Here is a 27366-nt window from a genome sequence, read left to right on the forward strand (position 1 = left end):
CTGCCCTCACCCTGTCTGGGGCTGTTCTATGAATTCCAACTACCACCATCACTCACCGGCCCTCCCATGCCATGTTGCCTGCCTGGTCCTGTGCCCAGGGCCACTGGGGGACCATCCCACCATCATCCACGACTCCTGCCCTCAATAGGGCAAGCCTGGCTGACCAGGCCCCTCCAGAAGAGCTTGGTCTCGTGGCCTGATGTCCCTGGAGACCTCCTCCTCCTCTCCACCCCCAGCCCAGAGTCTTCGAGTGGAGGACACATAAATAGAAGTGCTCAAGTCAGGGTGGGGAGGGCCACTCCCTGTAGCTCCTGCACCCCTTGTAGTGTTGCCGTGGGGTAGGAGGTCCCGGGCCTCAGGTTGGCTGGGGGTAAAGGTGAGCAGATTCTCATGGCTCTGGCCTCAGCTCATCGAAGACCGATCAGAAAAAAGGAACTTGGGAAGAAAGGATTGGGAGAGGGACTGTCAGAGCCAGGGGGTGTCCCAGATCCCTCCCTAGTTCTCTGGGTCCCCTGGCTCCCCCACCTCACCTAAAGTGTCACAGTGTCTCCTGCCCAGATTCCTGACTGGCTTCCAGAAGCAGCTCCTCGAGCTCCTTCTCGTTCTTGGAGCAGCTCAGTTCTGTGTGGGAGGATGGGCCAGTGACCTCTAGTCAGGTGGCTGGGATGAGAGTGCAGACACCAACCCACCCCGCCAGCCCTGCCCAAGCCAGACCTTTAGGACAGCAGAGGGCCCAGGTACCACTGACACTATCAGACTCAAGACAATACACCTTAGACGTCCCCCCTTCAGGAGAGCTCTCAGGACCCAAGGGAAGCAGGGTGGGACCAAAGACCAACCCCACTTAACTTGTCCCTGCCCTGGAAGGACCACTGTAAAGAGGGGGAGACTGAGGCCCACCAATGGGCAGGTGCTTGCCTGGGGTCACACATGGCACCCTTGTCACCTTGCCCCAGAGCCCCTCACCATGTTCCAGGCCGCAGCTGCCCCCCTTGGTTTCAGGCCCTGGGGGTGGCTCTGGGGGCAGTGCGAGGGCAAACTCAGGCTTCAGGCCGTTGGGCAGCAGTGGCCCTGACTGAGGCGGCTCCGGCTGTGGCTGCGGCTCAGATGACCCTGGGTCCTGGGTGCCAATGGCTGGTGGTAGAGCAGGTGAGGCAGGTAGGGAGGTCAAGGCAGGTAGGGAGGGAGGGATGGGGCATACGGGGAGGTCTGCCCTTTCCGGTGGACTCTCCACCCGGGTCACCACAAACACCTTGTGGCCCCGGCCTGGGCTGGACACAGAAATGCGCTGCTCAGTGGGGGAGGAGGGGCTTCCTGGGGGGCTCCTGTCCCCAGGGCCCAGGGAGTCCGTGGGAGGCACCAGGGCAGGGCACGGGGCTGAGGGACTCTGGTCACCATCGGCCTCATCCCTTTTCCCGTCCTCTTCCTCCTCATCTTCCCCATCAGAGTCTGAGTCTGAGTCTGAATCTGGGCTGGGCCCAGGACTTGGGGCCCCGTTCTGTGCCCCGGCAGTGGGCTCATCTGTGGGCTCCTGGTGGCTGGGCTCCTCGTCAGGCTGGGGCTCAGTGATGGTGATCTCAGGCATAGAGGCCGAAAGCTGCAGCCGTGTCTCCTTCTCCTCCCGCTCCCGTGCCAGCACGAAGTTGCGCTTGCAGCCGTTCTGGATCTCTGCCAGCAGCGCCTTCTGCGTCTCAATGAAGCTCTTCACCTGCGAGTGGGCAGGCCTGGCTTGCAGCCATTCTGGGTCTCAGGGCTGCCCCGCTGCACCCCACCCTAACCTGCCCGCCCACCTGTTACCCAGGGCCCAGAGGAGAGCCCCTGCTCACCGCCTCCTTCTTGGGCTCACGGTCAATGTCCAGGCGCAGCAGTGAGTGGTTCACCTTGAGGGCCAACGATAGTGCCATGAGCCCGCCCGTCTTGATCTCGTTCTCCCGAAGATCCAGTCTCAGGAGGCGGGGGCTCTCGGCGATGAACTCTGCCACCGCCACCGCGCCTGCGGGGGGGGGGGGATCGCAGGGGCTGGCCACGGGCCCCATGCCTGGCTGGCCACCCCACCGAGGCCACCGGCCTGCTCCCTGGCCCCACGCCCTACCCTCGCACGTGAGCTTGGTGGAGGCCAGGCCGAGGCGCAGCACACTGCGGTTGCCGATGAGCCCGTTCTTGAGGTTGCGTACACCCTCATTCCCAATGGGGTTGTAGCCCAGGTTCAGCGTCTCCAGGCTCTGTGTGTGTGGCTAGAGGGGATGGGGTGTGAGGATGAGGGGGGTACTCGGTGGTAGAGGAAGGACCCAGAAGGACAAGTCAGGAAAGAAGCTGATAGAAGAACCAAATGTGTGCTCTTTCCTCAGCAGCGCTGGCCCTACTGCAGGCCTAGAAGGGCGGGATCCGTCGGATACTTCAGGTCTCCCCAGTGCCAGGGCCCCTGTCCACTCTCACCCTGCCATGAGCCCAGCCAGGCCCCATCCCCCAAAGCCTGGGCTCCCTGCCCCTGTTAGGGCCTCTCAGCTCCACACTTAGGCTCAACCTAGGGCTTAGGCCTATACTAAAGTGTCCTTAAGCTCGCACTTTGGGTGATTATTATCCAGGTTCTGGGCACAGGGTGCTCGCCCTGAGATTTTCTATACCTAGTTTGCTTTAAATATTTCATAATTTAAAAGCCGAAAATCTACTGAAGGCTTCCAGAAATACTAAGTTTGTAAGCAAAAGCACTGTACTGGTCTATCATGTTGGGTGTATGAGACGATTAAAGGGCTCTTTTCCTAGGAGAAAATGGAGCACAGAAACTGAAAGAGGGACCAAACAGGCTGAGAGTTGAAACGGTCCCTGAACTTGCAGGATGGGCAAGACTAGAGCTGTGACAGCTGGTAGACCACTCTGTTGAAAGCTGGTGGCAGGCACCGACATGCCTCCCTCCCCTCTCCTAGCTCGACTCACCAGCGTCATACCCAGGAAGGCCATGCCTGTGTGTGTGAGCTGGTTGTTCCACAGCACCAGGGTCACCAGCCCCTTCCTCTGCTCCTTGAGACCCTCGCAGATGTAGGCCAGACCTGGGGGAAGCCCGAAGTCAGAGCCCTGCCTGTGGCCCGGGTGCTTTCCAGGGGTTAAGGGGCAGGAACTCTGTCCTCATGCCCTGCCCAGTCCCATAAGCACTGGGGCTGCACCCAGCTCCCCTGACCCCTGGGCCAGGAATGCTTCTTCTCCAGCTAATTTAATTTGATCTCTGTACAAATGCAGCTGTCCCCACTTCCCAGCCTCAGCAGCCGCTCAGCCCTGCCAGCCCCATGCTGCTTCCTTTTTGTCCAGCGTACATCTCACCACCAGACAGGCAGGACAGTTTACCAGTTTACCCTGTGTCTCTAGACTATCGTACACACTCATCAGCAGGGCTCTGTCTCCCTCATGGCTGTGAATGGAGTGCCCAGAAGAGCCATGGCCTGTGGTAGGGTCTAGGCCTCACTGACCTACTCTGCCCCCTTTGCCCCTTTCTTCAGTCAAAGTTTAGGGGACTCTCCTTCCCTGTGCTCCCCCACCCCCAAATACAAAATATCAAACATCAAAGCTCCTTCCCACTTCGGGCCTTTGTATTTGCTGTTGCTTCTGCCTAGATTCTCTTCCCAGAATTTTAAAATGGCTGGTTCCAGCCGGGTTTGGGGGCTCACACCTATAATCCCAGCATTCTGGGAGGCCGAGGTGGGTGGACTGCCTGACCTCAGTAGTTTGAGATCAGCCTGAGCAAGAGTGAAACCCATCTCTACTAAAAAGAAAAACTAGCTGGGTGTTGTGGCGGGCACATAGTTCCAGTTACTTGGGAGACTAAGGCAAGAGGATCACTTAAGTCCAGGAGTTTGAGGTTGCTGTGAGCTGAGTACCACTGCCTTCTACCCAGGACATCAAAGTGAGACTCAGTCTCAAAAAAAAAAAAAAAAGGACTGGTTCCCTTCTCAGCCCCCAGATCGTGGCCCAGTCCCTCCCTGGGGCACTGTTCTCTCCCTGTATCATCTTAAAACACCTTTCAGTTCACCCTTTAGCCTAACAGTGTTGTTTCCTTGAAGGCACTTTTCGGATTATAATTATTCATTCTGTACCTCATCTCATGCTCCAGATGTCAGCTGAGCTGTCCCCTCCTCCAGGAAGCCCTCCCTGGGCCCCTAAACTGGCTCCCTCGGCCCAGCCTGTCCACTCTAAGTCATGACTGTCTAGGGTGGGTCTATCTTTCCCACAGGAATGTGAGCCCCAGGACAGCGTTGGGATTGTCTGGGCCACATCTGTGCCCCCAGCACCACCCAGTACAGGACTGGGCACAAAGCAAGTGCTGCGTGACTGGTGTTGGTTGGGAGTGGGCAGGCCCCATACTCACCTGAATCCAGCACATGGTTGTTGCGGAGGTCCAGGATCTGCAGGGAACAGTTGAACTTGAGCAGGTTGCCCAGCTGGGCCGAGTCCTGCAGGCCGTTCAGCTTATTGTCGGCCAGGTATAGCTCCCGTAGGTTCATGTTCATCTTCAGGGCCGTGGCTGGCAGGGAGTGGGTGTGTGTGCAGTGACTGGCTAGGCCACCCAAGAGACCCAGTCAGCAGCCCCCGCCCACCAGCAGGTCCTGCACGCCCTAGGGCTCACCAAGCAGCATGAGGGGCCGCCCTGATAGGCTTGAGTTCTCTAGGTGCAGCACGGCCAGGCTGCTGCGGATACGCAGGGCCCGGGCCACGAAGGGCGCTGAGTGGTCCAGTAGGGGCGTGTTGCGGGCGTCCAGGTATTGTAAGCAGCTCGTCTGGTGAAGCAGGTGTGGAGACACTGGGTCAGGCCTGGCACCAGTGCTCCCTAACCTGGGAGCCTGGCCATCCCACATCTCAGTGAGTGGCAAGGCCACAGCTGACATCTGTACCTGTCCAGGGTGGGTCTATCTTTCCCACAGGAATGTGAGCCCTAGGTGCCATTCACAGCTGGGGAAACCATGACTGGTGAGGGAGGGCTCGGCCTGGGGTCCTGTCAGTGTGGGAGGCAGGACTGGTAGCAGCCAAGCTCCCTGACTCCTGTGTAGCAGAGAGGTTCCCCAACAGCCCCCTCCCTCCCTGGGTCCAGCCTTCCCACATGTGAGTGAAACCACAGCTACCTCCAAGGGATGGTAACACAGAGAGGAGGGGAAATACACCTTATACAGAAAGGAGGGATGAGGATGGGTCTTGGGGTACAGGGTGCCTCTTGGCCCCATTTTCCTATTGTCTAGAAGATAGGCCCAGCACCCCCACCACAGCCCACACCCTGGAGCTTGTGGAATCAGGGCCTAAGAGCTGGGTACCCAGGAAAAGCACCTAGACTGTCTGTTCCTGACTGAGAACTCTGGAAGTGTGAGGGTGGGAGGTGCCCACCTTGCGCATCATGTGGGCGGCAGCCTGCCAGCCCCGGGTGCCAATGTGCTTGTTGAAGGAGATGTTGAGGTGGGTGGCTGACTCATAGTACTCGATCATGTCAAAGAGGGCTGAGGCACCCTGCAGGCAGAAACACAGGGGATTGAGGCTGCTCTGGGAGAGACATGTGGCCCTGACACAGGGTCTGACAGAGCGATGAGAGGTTCTGGGTAGCAAGAGAGCGTCACAGGAAAGGAAGACAGGTATAGACAGGACATCCAGCCCAGGAGGGAGGGGCTGGGCCATGGCACCACGCTCTTAAATCCAGCTGTGTTTGTGGCAAGATGCAGCCTGCACCTGTGGGAACCAACTCATCTCCTTCATCTGCTGGTGCCAGCCTGTTTTCCATCATTGGCCCCACAGAGTCCTGACTGATGAGGCCTTGGCATCTCTGGGCCCTGGCCTCAGTTCTCTAGGGACTCTTTCCCCTGGGCCCATGGGATCTTTCCCTGAGGCCTGGAGCCTAACACCCTGGATGCCTGGGAACTCCCAAATCCTGGGGAGGTGAGGACACCTGGGCTTAAACGGGAAAGGTGCTTTTCAGAATGTTTCTCAAACCTACCCCTCAGGCACAGTAATCTCCAGGGTAGGATCCTAAAAAGGCCCCTGGTAGCCATAGGCCTCTCCACACTCACAACAGATCCCCAAGTCCTCCCCCGACCTTGCTGATGAGAATGGGCCATGGGGGTGGGGATGGGGGGAGGGCGGCAACATCCCCCACCCACTTTGGTCACACTGTGTGTCCCTCTTGTCCTTTAAGAGGCCCTGCCCCTCAGCCTGCATCTAGGGCAGCGGTTCTCAACCTGTGGCTCCCCTTTGGGAGTCAAACGACCCTTTCATAGGGGTCGCCTAAGACAATCTTGCATATCAGATATTTACATTACGATTCATAACAGTAGCAACTACAGTTATGAAGTAGCAACGAAAATAAGTTTATGATTGGAGGTCACCATAACATGAGGAACTATATTAAAGGGTCACGGGATTAGGAAGGTTAAGAACCACTGGTCTAGAGGGGTCCCTCCTCTCCCCACCCAAACCTCAATTGAGGCCAGGGAGCTGTATGCGCGGTGACAGGGCCACTTACATCTTCGTCCAGGTTTGTCTGCTCCAGGTCCACAACCTTGAACTGTAGCCTCTTGAAGACCTCTTCCAAGGCCTCACATGTCTTATAGTCGAGCTTCTCACCTGGGAGGAACACAGTGGCCATGCAGATGTGTGAGATATGAGCTGTGCAAGATAAGGGCTTCAGGCCAAGGGAGGCTGGAAGTGTCCTCTGCCCACCAGCTGCTGCCTTTGGCTGGGCTGGGCTTCAGAGGCCGCTAACCCCCAGGCAGGCCCACGCTCACTCCCTGCCCTTGGACCCCCCTCCAAAGAGGCTCCAGCCCTGCCCAGACACACACCTTTCAGGTCCAGACAGTCGATGCGGTGTCCAAGGTCTGTGAACTCCTGGGGCAGAGCAGACAGTGGTTAGGAAGGAAGACACCTGAAGAAACCAGGTCAGCCCCCGATAGTGGAGCAGCAGAGGCTCTAACTGGCTGCTATTCCTAGTGTCAGGTCGTGTTCAGTGTTGGGGGTGGGGTCTGGGGGAAGGTGGCTTAACAAAGGCCCAGAGAGCATCCATTAGATGGACCTGGAGTACTGGGCTCCGAGAGCAAGACAGCTCTGCAGGGCCTGAGAACATTTAGCCCTGAAGCTGAGCAGGCCTGGCACACCCCTTCTGCACCAGCTGGACAAGGTAAGGGGGGTGGGCTCCAGGTGCCTCCGGGGGTCCAGGCAGGGGGAGAACCAGGGCAAAGGCTAGGAAGCTGGCAGAGCAATGTGGCTGTGGACCTGTCTGAATAGTGACCAACCCTCTTGCAACCCTCACGGAAAAGGCTAGAACACTAAAACACCAAGCAGTCAACAGGGGGGCTCCCGGAGAATGGGGTTCAGGGCAGGAAATGAGAAGTGGGTTTTGTTCTTTATGTTTGTAGTACTTTTTTTTTTTTTTTTGTAGAGACAGAGTCTCACTTTATGGCCCTCGGTTGAGTGCCGTGGCCTCACACAGCTCACAGCAACCTCCAACTCCTGGGCTTAAGCGATTCTCTTGCCTCAGCCTCCCGACTAGCTGGGACTACAGGCGCCCGCCACAATGCCTGGCTATTTTTTGGTTGCAGTTTGGCCGGGGCCGGGTTTGAACTGGCCACCCTCGGCATATGGGGCCGGCACCTTACCAACTGAGCCACAGGCGCCGCCCTGTGGTACTTTATTTTTTTAAAAACTCAGAGAATATATGTATCTTACTTTTGGAATTCAGACTTTTAACAATAGATTTTGTAATGTAGACTTGTAAGAATCATATACATGGCTCTTCCCTGGGGAAGAAAATTCCTTTTGGGGCTGACAGATACTTGAATTTTTCTTTCCTTTTTGAGACCGAGTCTCACTATGTTGCCCTCAGTAGAGTGCCGTGGCATCACAGCTCCCAGCAATCTCAAACTCCAGGGCTTAAGCAATTCTCTTGCCTCAGCCTCCCAAGCAGCTGGGACTACAGGCGTCTGCCACAGCGCCCGGCTATTGTCTGTTGTAGTTGTTTAGCTAGCCTGGGCCAGGTTCAAATCCGCCACCTTTGGAGTATGTGGCTGGTGCCGTAACCACTGTGCTATGGGCGCTGAGCTGAATTTCTTACTTTATATAATTCTGTACTGTTCAAATATTTATGAAAAGTCTGGCCAGGCGTGGTGACTCACGCCTGTAATCCTAGCACTTGGGAGGCTGAGTTGGGTGGATTGCCTGAGCTCACAGGTTTGAGACCACCCTGAGCAGCAAGACTGAGACCCCTCTCAAAAAAAAATAGCTGGGCGTTGTGGAGGTGCCTGTACTTCCAGCTACTTGGGAGGCTGAGGCAAGAGAATCTCTTAAGCCGAAGCGTTTGAGGTTGCTGTGAGCTATGATGCCATAGCACTCTACCAAGGGTGATAAAGTGAAGAAAGAAAAAAAAAAAAAAGGCCGATTTGTTTTACAATTGAGCGGACTTTCTGCTGAATTGTAGGGCCAGGCTAGCAGGGGTGGAGAACCTCGTGCAGCCTTCTCCCGTGGGGGTGGGGGAGTGCTACCCCAGGGACACCCCCCTCCACCCAGGGAGCCCTACCCCTGCTGCCCTGTACCTGGAGCTGCCTGAGGAGCTTGGGGATCTGCCTGCAGTTCAGCTTCTGGCAGGCCTGCTTGTAGGCACCGATGACCTCGTCCACTGTCACATTCTGGGCTGCAGGCACAGGGGACCCAGGACTGTGATTCTCTATGCCCTCCTGCCCCCAAACATTCTCTTCTTCAGTCTCCCACCACCCCTAGGCTGACTGAGCTGTCTACACTTTGAAGCCCCTTGCTGGACACTGCTACCCTAGCAAAGGTACCCGGGGCACCCCACACCTCACCTCCGCTCCCTGAGGACCTGCACATAGGTACCACACAAGTAACAGCATATAGCCTTTCTACTTAACAGCTATCTCCCTGACTAAAGTAAGAGCCCCAGGAAGGCAGGCCAGGGGCTGTGCTGGTCACCACCATGTCCCAGCACCATCTAGCACAGGGCCAGACACAGACTAGGTGTTCGGTGCCCGCCCCCCAGATGAGAGAACATATCCTTACTTTGACCCTATGCAACTAAGCTCAGAAAGATAAAGAACTTGCCCAAGTTCATTATTACTGGTATACAATGGAGCTGGGATTTGAAATCCACTCTGCAATGCCATGTGCCTCTCAGAATCCCCACTCCTGAAACACTCCTTGCAGCTTCTCAGGGCCAGCCCTCCTGGCCCAGGACACAGAAGCAGAGTAGACAGGACCTGGCCCCAGGTACCTCTGGGCAATGAGCCCACAGAATGAAGTCATGCAATCCAAGCCCAACAGCTGCACAGCATGTCCTTGGAAGTTCCCAACCCAGAAAGTAAAGCTGGGCTTTCTGTCTGCACAGATTTGTCTTTTCTGGACGTTTCCTAAAAATGGATCTAAACACTATGAGGCCTTCTGTGGTTGGCTTTTCTCATTGAACATAATGATTCTGAGTTTCAGTTCCTTTATACAGTTGAATAGTAATTACTAGCATTTTGTTTATCCATTCCTCAGCTGACAGATTTTGTACTGTTTCCAGTTTTTGACTATCAGAGCTTGGATTTTACCCCAGGGTAGCCAGGCTATGAGCAAAGGAGGGAGAAGATTGGGTCTGGCCGTTATACATAGATCTTCCTGGGGCCAGCAGAGCAGAGTGGGCATGGAGGAGACAGGGTGGACAGGGAATGGGGGGCCTATCCTCATCCTGTGCCAGTGGGAGCCCCTGTGGGAACTTCCAGTAACCATCTCCCTGTGGACTCCTTCTCCACTCTCCCACCAGGATAGGGACCATGCACCCCAGTCACAACAAGTGCTGTCCCATCTTCTAGGGGAGAAAACTGAGATCTAACAAAGTCTAACATTAGGCTCCCAAAAATCCTCTCTCACCACTGTGCTAGGGCGGGAAGGTGCTGGAGGAAAGAGCCAACAGAGCCCAACTGTCAGGCTCCCAAGATGTGAGGCCCATCCAGCTACTCTCCCCAGAGGCGAGGAGTGGTAGGAGGGGTGGAAACAGAGGAAGCAGAGTCTAAGAGGAGCTAGAGGTAACCAGCAGCTTTTCGGGTGCTCTGGCACCCCTCCTGCAGACAGAGAGGGAGCTCTCTGACAAGGGTCCATGTGGTTGGTGGCCCCAGCGCTCTAATGGGGAAGGCAGCCCTTGGGACTAAAGCAGCCACCTCAAGGAGTCCAGCCAACCCCCCCAACCCACCCCCCACCACATGCCCTGCTCTTTATCAACAGGGGTCCAAGAACTTGAAGGAGTAAATTCTTAATTTTCACTAACCGAAGTGACATTAACATCTCCTTCCTATTAATACAGGCCCCCCCCCCAAAAAAAAAGAGGAAAGAAAGAGCATTTTGTAGCCCCTGAGACTTTGTCATCAAGGGAAATGACAGTTGTTTTTACATAAGTTATTAGAGATTTTGAAGCCCAATACTACCTTGAAAACAGTAGTCATTATAGATGCTGCTGTAACCTATTCTTTTATGTCAATGAGGAAGAGCATAAATGCTAGATTATAATTTTTTTTTCCAGTTTTTTGGCTGGGGCTAGATTTGAACCCACCACCCTCAGCATGTGGGGCAGCACCCTACTCCTTCAGCCACAGGTGCTGCCCTTTTTTTTTTTTTTTTTTGAGACAGAGCCTCAAGCTGTCGCCCTGGGTGAAGGGCCGTGGGGTCACAGCTCACAGCAACCTCTAACTCTTGGGCTCAAACGATTCTCCTGCCTCTGCCTCCCAAGTGGCTGGGACCACAGGCACCCGCCACAACGGGCCCGGCTATTTTTCGGTTGCAGCTGTCATTGTTGTTTGGCAGGCCCAGGCTGGATTCGAACCCGCCAGCTCAGGTGTATGTGGCTGAGCCACAGGTACCGAGCCTAGATTACAATTTTTTAAGTACTTAGCTAACTATTTTAACTGGCATCATCTGTAATCCTATTTTATTTTTTGCCTTTAAAAATCATCATTCTGCTGGCCATGGTGGCTCACACCTGTAGTCCTAGCACTCTGGGAAGCCGAGACAGACAGACTGCTTGGATTTAGGAGTTGGAGACCAGCCTGAGTAACAGTACAACTGTCTCTACTAAAACTAGAAAAACTATCCAGGTGTTATGGTGGGTCCCTGTAGTCCCAACTACTTGGGAGGCTGAGGCAAGAGGATTATTCAAGCCCAAGAGTTTGAGGTTGATGTGAGCTATGATGATGCCATGCTACCCTACCCTGTGAAACTCTAACTCAAAAATATAAAAAATAAAAATAAAAATCATTGGCCGGGGCCAGGCATGGTGGCGCACACCTACAATCCTAGCACTCTGGGAGGCCAAGGTGGGAGGATTGCTTGAGCTCATGGGTTCGAGACCAGGCTGGACAAAAAGCGAGACCCCCTTGTCTCTACTAAAAATAGAAAAACTGAGGCAAGAGGATCGCATAAGCCCAAAAGTTGGAAGTTGCTATGAGCTATTATGCCACAGCACTCTACACAGGGCAAAACAGCTTGAGACTCTGCCTCAAAAAAAAAAAAAAAAAAAAAAAAAAAAATCATCGGCTGGGCACAGTGGCTCACGCCTATAATCCTACCATTCTGGGAGGCCAAAGTAAGTGGACTGTCTGAGCTTACAAGTTCAAGCTGTTGTGTGACCAGAGACGCGAAAGAACAGTAGCTTTGCCGCGGGTATAAACTTGCTCCTGCGATTATTAAGGATGATCAAGAAACAGACTACACAGTATGGGATGGCGTGTAGATATGTTTATTTCTAAATATTATCCTACCCTGCTTGAGCCAGAGCGAGATCTAAAAACAGCCTAGCACTGTGGTGGGAAGAGGCTGAGGCAAGAGAATCACTTAAGCTCAAGAGTTTGAGGCTGTGAGCTGTGATGCCAAAGCACTCTACCTAGGGCAACAAAGTGAGACTGTCTCAAAAAATTAAATAAATAAAAATAAAAATCATCATTCTGGGCTTGGCGCCTGTAGCTCAGTGAGTAGGGCGCCAGCCACATACACGGAAGCTAAACAAACAAAGACAAATGCAATAAAAAAAAAAATAGCCAGGCGTTATAGCAGGTGCCTGCAGTCCTAGCTACTTGGGAGGCTGAGGCAAGAGAATTGCTTAAGCCCAAGAGTTGGATGTTGCTGTGAGCTGTGATGCCACAGCACTCTAATGAGAGTGACACAGTAAGACTTCGTCTCAAAAAAAAAAAAAATCATTATTCTGAGAAAGGATCCGGAGGATCTACTGGACATTGAAGGTAAGAACAGCTGTCCTAGACAGACACCTGTGTCAATAAAGGACTCCCAGGCCTAGGCTGAGCTGGTCATATCAGATGGGATGAAGCAGGGCTGCTACTGTCATTACTAGCAGTTCTCAGCATCCTAGGAAGTTTGCAGGAAACAAAAGACTCACAAGCAACCTCTCAAACTGCTTTAGGTCCTTCAGTGTTTAGCTGTGACAGGACTCCTCCAATAACCTTCCCGGACTGCCCAGGCTAGGTAAGGCTCACCTCCCTGGCTCCTACAGCCCCTGGGATCCCCCCCGCCAACCTTGTCCACTGGGTCATTACTCTTTGAGGATGGTACTGTCTCCTGCAGTGAATTGTGAGCTCAGAGAGGAAGGCCCAAGCTGTCTCGGTCACCTTTGTGTCCCCATCACAGGCTTGGGCTTAACAGTAGGTATTAAAACATTTGTTCCACGAATAAGTAGACAGTGGAGGATGGGAGGTACTAGAAAAGAGAAGAGGTGCGGCCCCCAGGGCCCCAGGCCACCAACCCTATCTTCCTTTCATTAGCTTTTCTACCTGCAAAATGGAAAACAATCATGACCCCTGAGGTTTCTGAGATTCAATGCCTAAGAATGGGTGCACCAGGGCCAGAGACAAGTTTTGGCAAGTTCACTTCTTCCAACCCAAATCCCAGTGTTTTGAGATGTGGGGAAGAGAGGAACAAAACAGGTGAATAAGCCTGACGAAATAATGGTCTGAGTTCATCTGGAAAAGAAGATCCATAAGGTAATTGTGAACCAAGAAATGACTGGATAGGAGAGGGAGGAGGTCTTACCTTGCCAGATATTAAAACACTACCCTTTATGGGTGGGTGCAGTGGCTACTGTCTGTAATCCCAATACTTTGGTTGGAGGAGGTCGGAGGATCACTTGAGCCCAGGAGTTTGAGACCAGCCTGAGCAACATAGCAACCCCATCGCAACAAAAAGTTTTTTTTTTTCTTTTTTTTCTTTTTGTAGAGACAGAGTCTCACTTTATGGCCCTCAGTAGAGTGCCGTGGCCTCACACAGCTCACAGCAACCTCCAACTCCTGGGCTTAAGCGATTCTCTTGCCTCAGCCTCCCGCGTAGCTGGGACTACAGGCGCCCGCCACAACGCCCGGCTATTTTTTGGTTGCAGTTTGGCCGGGGCCGGGTTTGAACCCGCCACCCTCGGTATATGGGGCCGGCGCCCTACCGACTGAGCCACAGGCGCCGCCCGCAACAAAAAGTTTTTAAAAATAAGCCGGGCGTGGTGTTGCCTGCCCACAGTCCAGATACTTGGGAGGCTGAAGAAGGAAGATGAACCGAGCCCAGGAGTTCGAGGTTGTTGTAAGCTATGATCATGCCACTGCACTCCAGCCTGGGTGGCAGAGCAAAATTCTGTCTCAAAAAAACAAAACAAAACTGAACTGAACTACCTTAAAGTGGCATGGTAATAGAACAAGCCCAGATTGACTGATTAAAGTACAGAAAGGTGAGTCTAAAAGCAGAGATGAGTTTATGAGAATTTACTGCCAGATAAATTGGCAGATTACATTGCTAGGAAAAAAAAAAAAAGATTATTTAAAACACAAGCTACTTTGAAACAATCAGGGCTAACCCCTTGGAAGGGCTGAGTAGTAAAATTAGATCTCTTCTTCAAAATACATTTCAATGAATTAAATAGCTAAATGTAAGGGTATGTGAGTATATATATGTATATAAAATGAAAGCACAAAGTTGAAGAAATACAACTGAATAGTTAAATAACCTTGACAAAGGAGGACTATCTGACCATTAAGGCCACCAAAGACAGAAATCATAAAGGAAAAAAGAAGTCAACAGATTTGACCCAATGGAAGTTAAAGTTCTGTAAAAAATTGTTTTAAATAAAAAGGAAAAACAAAATTAAAGGTACCATCAGAAGAATATGAAGAATTTTCCTGCCACCCAAGCACTCCCATCCTACAGACTGTGTGCCAGCTGTTTTCTCTAGGAGCACATCAACCCTCTGTGAAGCAGAAAGCCATTATCAGGGCCAGGCCCAGCCTCATCTGTCCTGTGTCAGGACACTCCGCCAGACAGTGCTGTGTCACAGCCCAAGTGACTTTATGGCTTGTGTGGAAAGGGTCACACGATTCTGAGTGTCTTGTCTGAAAAGGCAGGAAGCATGTGTCAGTCAGTTTCCAGGCAAAGTCTCATAACAGGGAGGGTTCCCAGGATCCGGGGGTGGGTGGGTGGGGAAGCCACAAAACCCCCATTTCCCAGGCAGGGCTGAATAGCCATGGCAGTACCATACCCCTTTAAGCACCCTACCAGGCCAGGAGTGGTGGCTCATGTCAGTAATCCTAGACTAGCACTCTGGGAGGCTGACGTGAGTGGATCATTCGAGCTCAGGAGGTTGAGACCATCCTGAGGAAGAATGAGACCCCGTCTCTACTAAAAATAGAAAAAAAAAAAACTAGCTGGGTATTGTGGCTGGCACCTGTAGTCCCAGCTACTCAGGCAGCTGAGGCAGAAGAATAGCTGGAGCCCAAAAGACTGAGGTTGCTGTGAGTTATGATGCCATGGTACTCTACCCAGTCATAGGACTGGCCAGGGAAGGTAGCTGAGAACTAAGCCAGGCTTGGGCACGAGTGTGAGTGTGAGTGTGGGGCCAAAGGTCAGGGCTCAACCCAAGTCCATGTGTTCCCTCAACTCTAGCCCAACACTCTGAAAAGCCAATTAAGCAGGGGCTGGAATCCAAGTGGCTGTCAGAGAACAGAGGTGGGGGTGGGGGTGTTTGTGCACACTCAGGTGTGTGCGTGCATTCATGTGTTGTGGGGGGATCTGCCAAGGGAACAGGTTGGCACAAGAAGGTCCAAGTTCCTACGCTCGGTCTGCTGAGGCTGTGAAAGGTGATCGAACCACCTCTTTCCTTCTCTGAGAGGGACTCTGTAGGTCTCAGGAGGTAAGAGACATGACAGCATCCTCGGAGTAGCTGGCACCGACAGCACAGTGCTGGCTCTCAGTCAGCAGGAGACACAATTGGAGAAAACATGCTGCTGCTGCTGCCACCAACAGCCACTTACAGGTGTCAGGAACTTACACCGTGTGAAGCAGAATGTGAAGGACTTTCCGTGCACAATTTTAGCAGCCCTATGAGATGGGCATTAATAGTACTCCCATTATGTAAGGGGAAACAAGGTCATAGAGTCAGGATATCTGCCCAAGTCCCTTAGCCAGGCAGTAGCAGGATTGGAACACATACCCAGGCTTGTCCTGCTTTGAAACCCACGCCCGGCTTAATTCTCAGCTACCGTCCCTGGCCAGAGGAGAGAGGGTCAGGGGCAGAAGAAGGCTGTGGGGAGGCCAGGAGTCGGGGCGGGATGGCAGAAGGTGTGAGCTGAGGGGATACGCTGTCAAGCCCAGGTGGGCGGGGCCTCGCTGCCTCAGGGATGGGGCTCTGCCATTCATTCCAGAACTTGGTGGCCAGTATCCCAGGGAGAGGCTGAAGTATGAACAGAGCCTGCTTCCCCCCCCCCGCCCACTGTGGCCCTCACAAATGAACAGAGAGAATCCTGATGCCAGGCATCAGGTGACAGGCAGAGAGATGTCTGTCTTTGTGTTCACACGCAGGTGCAAGGGTACCCACAAGATGCAAGGACAGGTTGGGCACCGGGGGGCAGGGATAACCCAAGCCATCTTTGTCCGTCTGGAGCTGGGGTGGGAGGGGGGGAAAGTCATCCTAATGGGAGTCTGAACACTAGGAAGCAACAGTGTGTGTGGCAGGGGTGTGTGTGGTGGGGGAGGGAGGGAGAAGAGCAAGAGAGCACACTCTCAGAGGATGGAGGCAAGATGTCCAGACCAGCCTAGAGCAGGAATATTTAGGCCTGTTCTCTTAACAGCCCTGCTGACCTCAGGCTGGAGAAAACTGTCCCATGCCCCAGTGGCCATCATATGAAATGGAGGCTTTCGGAGTTGGGTTCAGAGTGCATCAGGCTCCAAGTCTCGAGTCCCAGTTAGGGTCCAGGGGTCCAGGGGCCCAGGGGCCCAGGTTTTCACAAGTCTCCATGTGACTCTGATGGCAACCACACTCAGGATAAGCCTACTTTGCAATGCAGGTACTATTTTGGAATGAATGTAAAGGAGCCAGAGGTATACTGGCAAATGGAGAGAGAGGCCCAGCAGTGGGGCTCAGGTCTGTGCCTTCATTCCCCCGACACATGAGGACCCCTGCAGACAGCAAACAGCAAGAGCTGTCCCTGAGCTAACAGAGCAGCAGGTAGCAACCTCCACAGAAGTAAATGTGACAGGGTGAGTAACAATTACATGTTCCTAAGAATAATAAAACATTATATAGTCCAGTTCGGGGATAGAGGGAAGCAGGAGGGGGGAGGACATATGGCAGAGGGAGGGAGGGCATGAGGAGGGATCTCACGTTATGTGCATTTTGTGAGGGTGTGTAACACACCTCCTGGGTGAGGGGCTCTTCTATAAGTAGAACTTTGCCCTGGAAGGGACAACAATGTAACCTAAATATTGTACCCTCATATATATTTTTTTATTGTTGGGGGATTCATTGAGGGTACAAGAAACCAGATTACACTGATTGCATTTCTTAGGTAAAGTCCCTCTTACAATTGTGTCTTGCCCCCAAAAGGTGTGGCACACACCAAGACCCCACCCCCCTCCCTCTCCCTGCTTTTCCTCTCCCCCTTCTTTGTCTCTCTGCTCTCCCTGTCCCCCATCGTGTCATTGTCATTAATTATCCTCATATCAAAATTGAGTACATAGGATTCATGCTTTTCCATTCTTGGGAAGTTTTACTAAGAATAATGTGTTCCACGTCCATCCAGGTTAATACAAAGGCTATAAAGTCTCCATTTTTTTTAGTGGCTGAATAGTATTCCATGGTGTACATATACCACAGCTTGTTAATCCATTCCTGGGTTGGTGGGCATTTAGGCTGTTTCCACATTTTGGCGATTATAAATTGAGCTGCAATAAATAGTCTAGTGCAAGTGTCCTTATGATAAAATGATAAAAAGGATTTTTTTCCTTCTGGGTAGATGCCCAGTAATGGGATTGCAGGATCAAACGGGAGGTCTAGCTTCAGTTCTTTGAGGTTTCTCCATACTTCCTTCCAGAAAGGTTGTATTAGTTTGCAGTCCCAGCAGCAGTGTAAAAGTGTTCCCTTCTCTCCACATCCACAGTTTTGAGATTTTGTGATCTGGACCATTCTCGCTGGGGTTAGGTGGTATCTCAGGGTGGTTTTGATTTGCATTTCTCTAATAATTAGGGATGATGAGCATTTTTTCATGTTTATTAGTCATTCATCTATCGTCTTTAGAGAAGGCCTTTTTTTTTTTTTTGCAGTTTTTAGCTGGGGCCAGGTTTGAACTCACCACCTCGGGTATATGGGACTGGTACCCTACTCCTTGAGCCACAGGCGAAGCCCTAGAGAAGGTTCTAGTCTTGTCTTTTACCCATTAATATATGGGATTGTTGGCTTTTTTCATGTGGATTGAGTTCTCTATAGATCCTCATTATCAAGCTTTTGTCTGATTCAAAATATGCAAATATCCTTTCCCATTGTGTAGGTTGTTTGTTTGCTTTGGTTGTTGTTTCTTTAGCTGTACAGAAGCTTTTCAGTTTAATGAAGTCCCATTTGTTTATTTTTGTTGTTGTTGCAATTGCCACGGCAATCTTCTTCATGAAGTCTTTCCCCAAGCCGGTATCTTCCAGTGTTTTTCCTAAGCTTTCCTTGAGGATTTTTATTGTTTCATGCCTCAAATTTAAGTCCTTTATCCATCTTGAATCTTTTGTGAGTGGAGAAAGGTGTAGGTTCAGTTTCAGTCTTTTACATGTGGATATCCAGTTCTCCCAGCACCATTTATTCAATAGGGAATTCTAGTTTGGTTTATCAAAGATTAGGTGGTTATAAGATTTTAGTTTCATTTCCTGGTTTTCTATTCAATTCCAAATGTCTATGTCTCCATTTTTGTGCCAGCACCATGCTGTCTTGACCACTATGGCTTTGTAGTACAGCCTAAAATCTGGTATGCTGATGCCCCTGGGTTTGTTTTTATTACTAAGAACTGCCTTTGCCATACAGGGCTTTTTTTTTTTTTTTTTGTAGAGACAGAGTCTCACTTTATGGCCCTTGGTAGAGTGCCGTGGCCTCACACAGCTCACAGCAACCTCCAACTCCTGGGCTTAAGCGATTCTCTTGCCTCAGCCTCCCGAGTAGCTGGGACTACAGGCGCCTGCCACAACGCCCAGCTATTTTTTGGTTGCAGTTGGGCCGGGGCCGGGTTTGAACCCACCACCCTCGGTATATGGGGCCGGCGCCTTACCGACTGAGCCACAGGCGCCGCCCCATACAGGGTTTTCTATACAAAACACAGAATCATTTTTTGCAAATCTTGAAAGTACAATGTTGGTATTTTAATGGGGATGCATTGAATCGGTAGATTGCTTTGGGAAATATAGACATTTTAACAATGTTGAGTCTTCCCAGCCATGAGCACAGTATGTTCTTCCATTTGTTAATATCCTCTGCTATATCCTTTCTTAGGATTTCGTAATTTTCTTTATAGAGGTCCTTCACCTCTTTTGTTAGGTCTATTCCTAGGTATTTCATTTTCTTTTTTTCTTTGTGGTTTTTGGCCGGGGCTAGGTTTGAACCCACCACCTCCAGCATATGGGTCCGGCGCCCTACTCCTTGAGCCACAGGCGCTGCCCAGGTATTTCATTTTCTTTGAAGCTATGGTGAAGGGAGTTGTGCCCTTAGCCTCTCATCTTGACTGTTATTGCCATATACAAAGGCTACTGACTTGCGGACATTGATTTTATATCCTGAGACATTACTGCATTTTTTGCTGACTTCTAGCAGTCTTGTGGTTGAGCCTTTGGGGTACTCTAAGTATAAGATCATATCTTCAGCAAAGAGGGTGAGTTTGACTCCTCTGCTCCCATTTGGATGCCCTTTATTTCCATGCCTTGCCTAACTTTATTAATCTACCCTCATATTAATTTGAATAAAGTTTAAAAATAAATAAATAAATAAATGTAACAGAGTGAGAGCAGGGAGGGAGTTGAGGAGCTGGGGTGACATGGGATGGCCACCCAGTAGGCCTTGATGAGGACTTTACTCTCATGGGAGACGGGGCCACTGGGTTGGAGCAGAGCTCCAAGGAGGACTGTGTTCTGTAGAAATGGGGGTCCCCTCTAGACCTCAGGTGGAGGGGACATGATTGTACCCCCCAACATGTGGGTAGTCAGGAATAGCACACAACAGGCAACGAGGGAGGCATTCCCTGAAGTGCCCTTCTATCTTGGATGGTGACAACCTCACCCAACCCTTAGTTTTGTTATTTTTTGTAGAGACAGAGTGTCATTTTACCACCCTCGGTAGAGTGTCATGATGTCACAGGACTCACAGCAACCTCCAGCTCTTGGGCTTACGCGATTCTCCTGCCTCAGCCTCCCGTGCAGCTGGGACTACAGGTGCTTGCCACAATGCCCAGCTATTTTTTTGTTGCAGTTTGGCCGGGGCTGGGTTTGAACTTGCCACCCTCCATATATGGGGCCGGCGCCCTACTCACTGGGCACAGGTGCTGCCCCTAACCCTTAGTTTTGATAGCTGAATTGCAGTCTGAGGCAGGAGAGGTAAAGACCCATTGTACTCTGCCCAGGGGAGGTGGGGCATGGCAGGGTTACTACCTACACCATAGGCCCAGGCATTCCCCTGCTTGGCACCCTGTTGGCTGGGTCTTGTGCTGCCTGGACCCTACAAAAGACCCCTAGCCACGCCTAGAGATATCCTTTTAATATCTATCCCCCTTTCGAATCAAGGCTCACAGAGGTGGAAGGAGCAGAGACCAAAAAGCCCAGGTCTGACTTAAAACAAAAACAGGTACACCATCCTATCAGGAGTTGTGACATTTTTCTTAAATGGCCAGACAGCAAATAGTTTAGACTGCAGGACAGTCTGTTGCAACTACTCAGTTCTGCCCTTGTAGCATGAAAGCAGTAATAGATAGTATGTAAACAAATAAGCACAGACATGTTTGGATAAAACTTTATTTACAAATTGTGGCTTATCTGGATTGCAGTTTGCCGAACTCTGTCATAGATGTTTTTGAAAAGATATACAAGAAACTAGGTGGCTGCTTTTAGAAAGGTAAGCTGGGAATGCTTAAGAAAGACAGGGAGAGAAACTTACTTTTCTCTATGTTATCTTTAAAATTTTTTTATTGATACATAATAACTGTACACATTTGGGGGTATATGTGCTTTTTAAACAGATGGGGTCTTGGTCTATGACCAGGCTATAGTAAAGTGGCCCAATTACAGCTCACTACAGCCTTGAGCTCAAGTAATCTGCCTCTACCTCCAAGTAGCCATCACGGTCCCTTTTTTCCTCAAGTTGCTAAGGCTAGTCTCAAACTCCTGGGCTTAAGAGATCCTCCCACTTCAGCCTCCCAAAGTGCTGGAATTACAGGTGTGAGCCACTATGCCCGGCACATGTGGTATTTCAATACATGTGTACAGCGTATAATCAGGGATTAGGATATCCACCACCGCAAACATTTATCATTTCTTTGTGTTGTATCTCTACATCCCTTTTTATATCTTTTGAATACTAAGGCACATACCAGTACAGTCACGTATCACAGAACACCTTAGAAGAGGGCGAACCTGTAAGACTGTAGCACTATCTTTTTACTGTACCATGTCTATGTTTAGATATGTTTAGATACACAAATACCATCGTTTCCAATTGTTTATATATTCAGTATGGCAACATCTGGCTTCTGTACTTAGTCTTTTTTTTATTATTATTATTTTTTTTTGTAGAGACAGAGTCTCACTTTATGGCCCTCGGTAGAGTGCCGTGGCCTCACACAGCTCACAGCAACCTCCAACTCCTGGGCTTAAGCAATTCTCCTGCCTCAGCCTCCCGAGTAGCTGGGACTACAGGTGCCCGCCACAATGCCCGGCTAACTGTACTTAGTCTTGAAGGTCAACGGGGGAGTTCTGACCACAAGGGTACCCAGGCTGCTCTGTGCTTAGGAAGATTACTATGGAGACAGCTTGACGGCATGAACCAGGAAGCCTGCAGGTCAGGGAGAGGAATGCAAAGGTCCTGCAGGGAACTCTTCACTTTGTGAAACATGCTCTGAAGTGCTCCTTGCACAGGACACTGCGAGCTGCTCTTTATTTAACCCCTCCTCCCTACCAGGCATTCTGCCAAACACTTATGATTGATCTTTCCTCATCACAGTCTTGCAGAGTAGAGATTTCCAGCCCACTGCCATTGTGCACAGGGGAGACGCTCTTCTGTGGTCACATAGATGGGAGGGGACAGAGGAAGGCTCAAATCAGGACTATCCTGGTCCTGCCTTAGTGCCCTGAGGTCCTCCCCCCCCCCCCCCCCCCCGCCCCGGCTTCAGGCTGGTCAGACAGGCCGTGAGGGCCCGGAAATGCAGCCTTCTGCAATATCCAGACAGGGAGGCTGCTGGCAGGCTTTGCTTTCTCTTTGGTTCCCAGAATGTGGACAACCAGTCCCTCAGCAGAACCATCTTCCTGGGTATCCCTAGGGTGTTCTCACCCTTGGAATAACCTGCCTCCCCCATTCCTCAAATAAGTAGCCACTCATTCCCATGTGCCAGCCTGTCCCAGAGCCCCCTGCATAGTCAGGGAGACAAACCCTGAAGCAGTAGCAGAATAGCATCAAGGCCTGATGACGATGGTCAGCCTGCAATCTGAAGAGGACGTGGTACCTAAAAACTCTCACAGAGTCCTTGAAGGGTGAGATGGCAAAGAATGGAAAGGCAGGCAGAGGGAACTTAGTGAAGAGTATAGGCAGGAGACTGCCTGATACCCCCGGGCAGGGAGCTACACAGGGCATCAGGGGTATGTGAGAAGGGTCAGCAGGGAGTCTGGTGGGCGGGCAGGACCTGGCTACCAAGCATGGGAAGCAAAGCATGTACCAGGGACAAGACCAGGTTCAGGATTATGGAGAAGGGGCTGATATAGCAGTCAATGTCCCAGTCCTTGTCAATGATACAACCATCTGGACACAATGCCTCAAGGCTTTTGCACCTGCTGTCCCTCTGCCCTGAGCATTCCTCTACCTCAAATTGCATGGCTTCAGGCGGCGCCTGTGGCTCAGTGAGTAGGGTACCAGCCCCATATACTGAGGGTGGCAGGTTCAGACCCGGCCCCGGCCAAACTGTAACAAAAAATAGCCCAGCGTTGTGGCGGGTGCCTGTAGTCCCAGCTACTCGGGAGGCTGAGCAAGACAATTGCCTAAGCCCAAGAGCTGGAGGTTGCTGTGAGCTGTGATGCCCCAGCACTCTATGGAGGGCAATAAAGTGAGATTCTATCTCTAAAAAAAAAAAAATTTCCATGGCTCTTTCTCTCCCTGCCTGCAGGTCTCTGGGGGAAGGCCCTCCCTGCTCACTCTCCATAAAATCTGCTTCGTTATCTATGCAGCATCTCTCCTGACAATGAGGGGAGAGCAACTGACATTTGTGTTCACTGAAGAATCCCCAGAAGGGGGCGGTGCCTGTAGCTCAGTGGGTAGGGTGCCGGGCCCCATATGCCAAGGGTGGAGAGTTCAAACCCAGCCCCGGCTGAACTGCAACAAAAAAATAGCCGGGCATTGTGGCAGGCACCTGTGGTCCCAGCTGCTCTGGAGGCTGAGGCAAGAGAATCGCCTAGGCCCAAGAGCTGGAGGTTGCTGTGACGCTACAGCACTCTCACGGACAAGGTGAGAGTCTCTAAAAAAAAAGAATCCCCAGAAGGGTCTTTACTGGTACACTGTAGGTGCTCAAAAAAAAATTTTTGTTTGTTTGTTTTCGTTTTTTTTTGAGACAGCGCCTGGGTAGAGTGCCGTGGCATCACAGCTCACAGCAACCTCCAACTCCTGGGCTTAAGCGATTCTCTTGCCTCAGCCTTCCAAGTAGCTGGGACCACAGGCACCAGCCACAACACCTGGCAATTTTTTGGTTGCAATTGTCATTATTGTTTGGCAGATCGGGGCTGGATTCGAACCTGCCAGCTCTGGTGTATGTGGCTGGCGCTTAAGCCGCTTGAGCCACAGGCGCCCAGCCTCAAAAAATATGTTAACAGAATGAATGAACATAAGCCCTCTCCATACTCAGAAACACAGGCACGAGTCCCTGGCTCAGCCCATGGCCAGTTGAGCAAACTCAGGGAAGGTCCCTTCTCTCTACAGTAGGTTCCCGGTGCCCTGCACTCAGGCGGTTCCACACTTCTTCACTGGTGGCTAGTTCCCTTTGGCACTCCCACAATGTCACACCTTCTCCCACAGGCTGGGGATGGGAGAGGGACAGGGTCACACAAGTCTTCCTGGGGCCTGAAATAGGGTACAGGCAGGAGAGTGCCCACAGCTTTCCATAGGAGCCCGGGCTTCAGAGGCCTCAGCACCTGTGCAGGTGCGATGCTCTGTCTCTATCCCTGCATAACCACATGTCTGCAGCACCACCTCCAAGCCATTCCCACACAGCTCCACACAGAACCAGAGTGAGAGGAGCCCTCAGAGACCATACAAGGCTCAATTCAGCCGGCATCTCGAGGCCAGGCTTTTCTCATGGGGGTATCCTTGCTGAAGGGGACCCCAGGGCAGGCTGATGTGTACTCAGACCAGGTCTCTGAATCCAACCCTGGTGAGCAGCCACAGGATGATGTCCACAGAAGCACCTACACTACACAGGTGGCTACCTACAAACCTCTCAGTTCCTTGCTGTGAGAACCCCTGGACGTGGGTGGCAATATTCACTATGTAGCACTGGTTGGTTTTCTTTGGGTGGGGGAGGTGCTTCAGCCTCTAACCTCCTATGTTTGGGGAACTCCCTACCTTGGGACCCCAGTGGCCTCATTCCTGCCCATTCTAGACCTGGTTCTCCTCCCTGGTGACACTACCCACCCACTCTTTTGCCATGAATCCTGTTTACAACTGGGACCCATGGCTGACACACACAGTGCCTCACACATGGGGAGATAGAGGCCTCAGGACCAAAGTCCCTCCCAGTCTTCACTGGGAGTTTGAATTCTGGTCTATGCTTCTTACCCCCTCCCTCTAGCCACTGTCCTGAATTTCCAAACACTGATAATTCCTACCCCCTTCCCTGCACCCCCAGAATCCTTTGTACTCAGCAGAGAATGATGGGAAAGGGAACAAACACTGCTCGCGGCCATCCGTCTACAGTGCTCTGCAGGTGCAGCTATCACTTCGTGCCTACTCCCAGAGTAAGTGATTTACACACCTAATCTCCTTGATGCCTCCTAGCAGTCCTGAGAAGCAGAGATTATCTCCCCAAGGTGAGGCTTTGGGATAAGAAATGGCCTGAAGGACATGTTTCTCTTTCAAAGGCAATTTGGCATGACCAGTCAAAAGTATAAATGCATATGCCCTTTGATTCAGCAGTGCTCCTCCTAGAGAGTCACTCTACACACGCACTTGCAAAGATCCAAAATCATACACATAGACGGTTAGTCACTGTGGCACTATTTGCAAATGCAGAACTGGAACCAATGCCAATATCCATCAACAGGGGACCAGTCAATAAACCACTGTTCATCCATGTACTGGAATTCTCTGCAGCCACAGAGAAGGAGGATGCTCTCTGAACCAACAGGTAATAATAACCAAGACACATTAAATGAAATAAGCAAGGTGCAGAACAGTGTGCTTGTAAATGCTACCTTTTATGAGATAAAGTGGGGAGATTAAAATCTGTGCTCACTATTAAGAAGTAAACTAACACAGGCTGGGCATGGTCGCTCATGCCTGTAATGCTAACACTCTGGGAGGCAAAGGCGGGTGCACTGTCTGAGATTTGACACCTGCCTGAGCAAAGGCGGGTGGACTGTCTGAGATTTGACACCTGCCTGAGCAAGAGCAAGACCCCATCTCTAAAAATAGCCAGGCATTGTGGTGGCCTGTAGTCCCAGATACTCGGGAGGCTAAGGCAAGAGAATCACTTGAGCCCAAAAGTTGGAGGTTGCTGTGAGGTATGATGCCACAGCACTCTACGGAGGGCAACAAAGTGAGACTCCATCGAAAGGAAGGAAGGAAGGAAGAAAAGAAAGGAAAGAAAGAAGAAAAGTAAGAAAGAGGGCGGCGCCTGTGGCTCAAGGAGTAGGGCGCCGGTCCCATATGCCGGAGGTGGCGGGTTCAAAACTAGCCCCGGCAAAAAAAAAAAAAAGAAGAAAAGAAAGCTAACACAAAGATGGAGTAGCAAATAAAATAGCCCAGAAGCTGGGAATGAAGGCCCACAGCTCCTTCACTGGGCTTACTGGCAGCCCTAAAGCTATCTCCCAGCTAGTGGTCTCCTCCAAGCAACTGGGTACAGAGTGCCAGGGAGGTGGGGTGGGGGTGGAGCTGTACTCTGAGCACCACACCCAGCCACCCACCATAGGTGGAAACACAAAAAAGCACAGCCCCAACCTGGCTGCCCTCCCAGCAGTCTCATCAGGACCTAGAATGAATGACAGGAGAGTACAGAAAGCGGCTGCCTTGAGGCTGAATGTTTCCACCATTTCAGAAGCAACTCAAAAAAATGTATAGGTAAAAAATGTGAGATACCTTAGATTTGCTGCAAAATAATGGGGGTGAGAGCAACATGGAGGGACAGATTGGCCACTAAGCTGGGAAAAGGGTTCATCAGGCTTATCATATTTCTACTTCTATATGCTTGAAAATGTCCATTAAAAGAACAGTAAATGGGGCGGCACCTGTGGCTCAGTCGGTAAGGCGCCGGCCCCATATACCGAGGGTGGTGGGTTCAAACCCAGTCCCGGTCAAACTGCAACAAAAAAATAGCTGTGTGTTGTGGCAGGTACCTGTAGTCCCAGCTACTTGGGAGGATGAGGCAAGAGAATCGCTTAAGCCCAGGAGTTGGAGGTTGCTGTGAGCTGTGTGATGCCATGGCACTCTACTGAGGGCCATAAAGTGAAACTCTGTCTCTAAAAAAAAAAAAGAACAGTAAATGCCTGTAACCCTAGCACTCTAGGAGGCTAAAGTGGGTGGACTGCTTGAGCTTAGAAGCTCGAGACCAACCTGAGCAAAGCAAGACCCAGTTTTTTAAAGAGTGAGACTGTGAGACATCAGAGCTGGCAAGTTCGAATCCAGCCCGGGCCTGCCAAACAACAACAACAACTACAACCAAAAAATAGCCAAAAACTTCATAAATGCATCAATGTACAAAGTTATGATTTAATAAAAAATATTTTTTTTTAAATAGCTGGGCATTGTGGCAGGCGCTTGTAGTCCCAGTTACTTGGGAGGCTGAGGCAAGAGAATTATTTAAGCCCAGCAGTTGGAGGTTGCTGTGAGCTGTGATGCCATAGCACTCTACCCAGCTTGAGGCTCTGTCTCAAAAGAAAAAAAATTTTTCAAAAGCAATTAAATGACACACCACACCCCTCTGTTAAAAATGGCTTTTATCAAAAAGGCAAGCAATAACAAACACTGGTGAAGATGTGGAGAAAGGAGAACCCTCGTACACTGTTAGTGGGAATGTAAATTAGTGCAACCACTGTGGAGGTTCCTCAAAAACCTAAAACTAGAACTACCATATGACCCAGCAATCCCACTGGTAGATAGCCAAAGGAGGGGAAGTTAGTATACTGAAAAGATACTCTTGGCTCGGCACCCGTAGCACAGTCGTTACGGTGCTGACAACATGCACCAAGGCTGGTGGGTTCAAAACCGGCCTGGGCCAGCTAAACAACGACAATTGCAACAAAAAAAATAGCTGGGTGTTGTGGTGGGCGCCTGTAATCCCAGCTACTTGGGAGGTTGAGGCAGGAGAATCACTTAAGCCCAAGAGTTAGAAGTTGCTGTGAGCTGTGACGCCAGAGCACTCTACCAAGGGTGACATAGTGAGACTATCTCAACAAATAAAGATACTCTATGTCTGCATTCCCATGTTTACTGCAGCACTATTCACAGGAGGCAAAATGTGAGATCAACTTAAGTGTTCATCAATGGATGAACAAAGAAACTGTGGTGTATACACACAGTGGAACATTATATAACCACAAAGAAGGACAACAGCTGCCTCTTGGGTTGGGCGTTCATTTCCAACAACAAAGATGTGACTGGGAACCTACGTTAAG

The 27366-nt window shown here is 51.1% G+C and overlaps 1 protein-coding gene across 1 annotated transcript in view; it reads right to left on the reverse strand.

The window, feature by feature from the left end:
* PPP1R37 (protein phosphatase 1 regulatory subunit 37) overlaps nt 1–27366 on the reverse strand; it is a 56025-nt gene continuing 28659 nt past the window's right edge. Inside the window, exons 2-13 of the mRNA XM_053604261.1 lie at nt 8553–8650; nt 6807–6852; nt 6491–6591; nt 5365–5484; nt 4616–4766; nt 4358–4513; nt 2935–3047; nt 2093–2234; nt 1827–1993; nt 967–1708; nt 531–621; nt 1–435 (exon numbers count right to left, since the gene is read on the reverse strand). Coding sequence (XP_053460236.1) covers nt 539–621; nt 967–1708; nt 1827–1993; nt 2093–2234; nt 2935–3047; nt 4358–4513; nt 4616–4766; nt 5365–5484; nt 6491–6591; nt 6807–6852; nt 8553–8650 — 1919 coding nt within the window. The 3' untranslated portion in view covers nt 1–435; nt 531–538. The remainder of the gene's footprint in view (nt 436–530; nt 622–966; nt 1709–1826; nt 1994–2092; nt 2235–2934; nt 3048–4357; nt 4514–4615; nt 4767–5364; nt 5485–6490; nt 6592–6806; nt 6853–8552; nt 8651–27366) is intronic.

This window comes from Nycticebus coucang, chromosome 10 (genome assembly GCF_027406575.1).
Source record: "Nycticebus coucang isolate mNycCou1 chromosome 10, mNycCou1.pri, whole genome shotgun sequence".
NCBI classification, from domain to species: domain Eukaryota; kingdom Metazoa; phylum Chordata; class Mammalia; order Primates; family Lorisidae; genus Nycticebus; species Nycticebus coucang.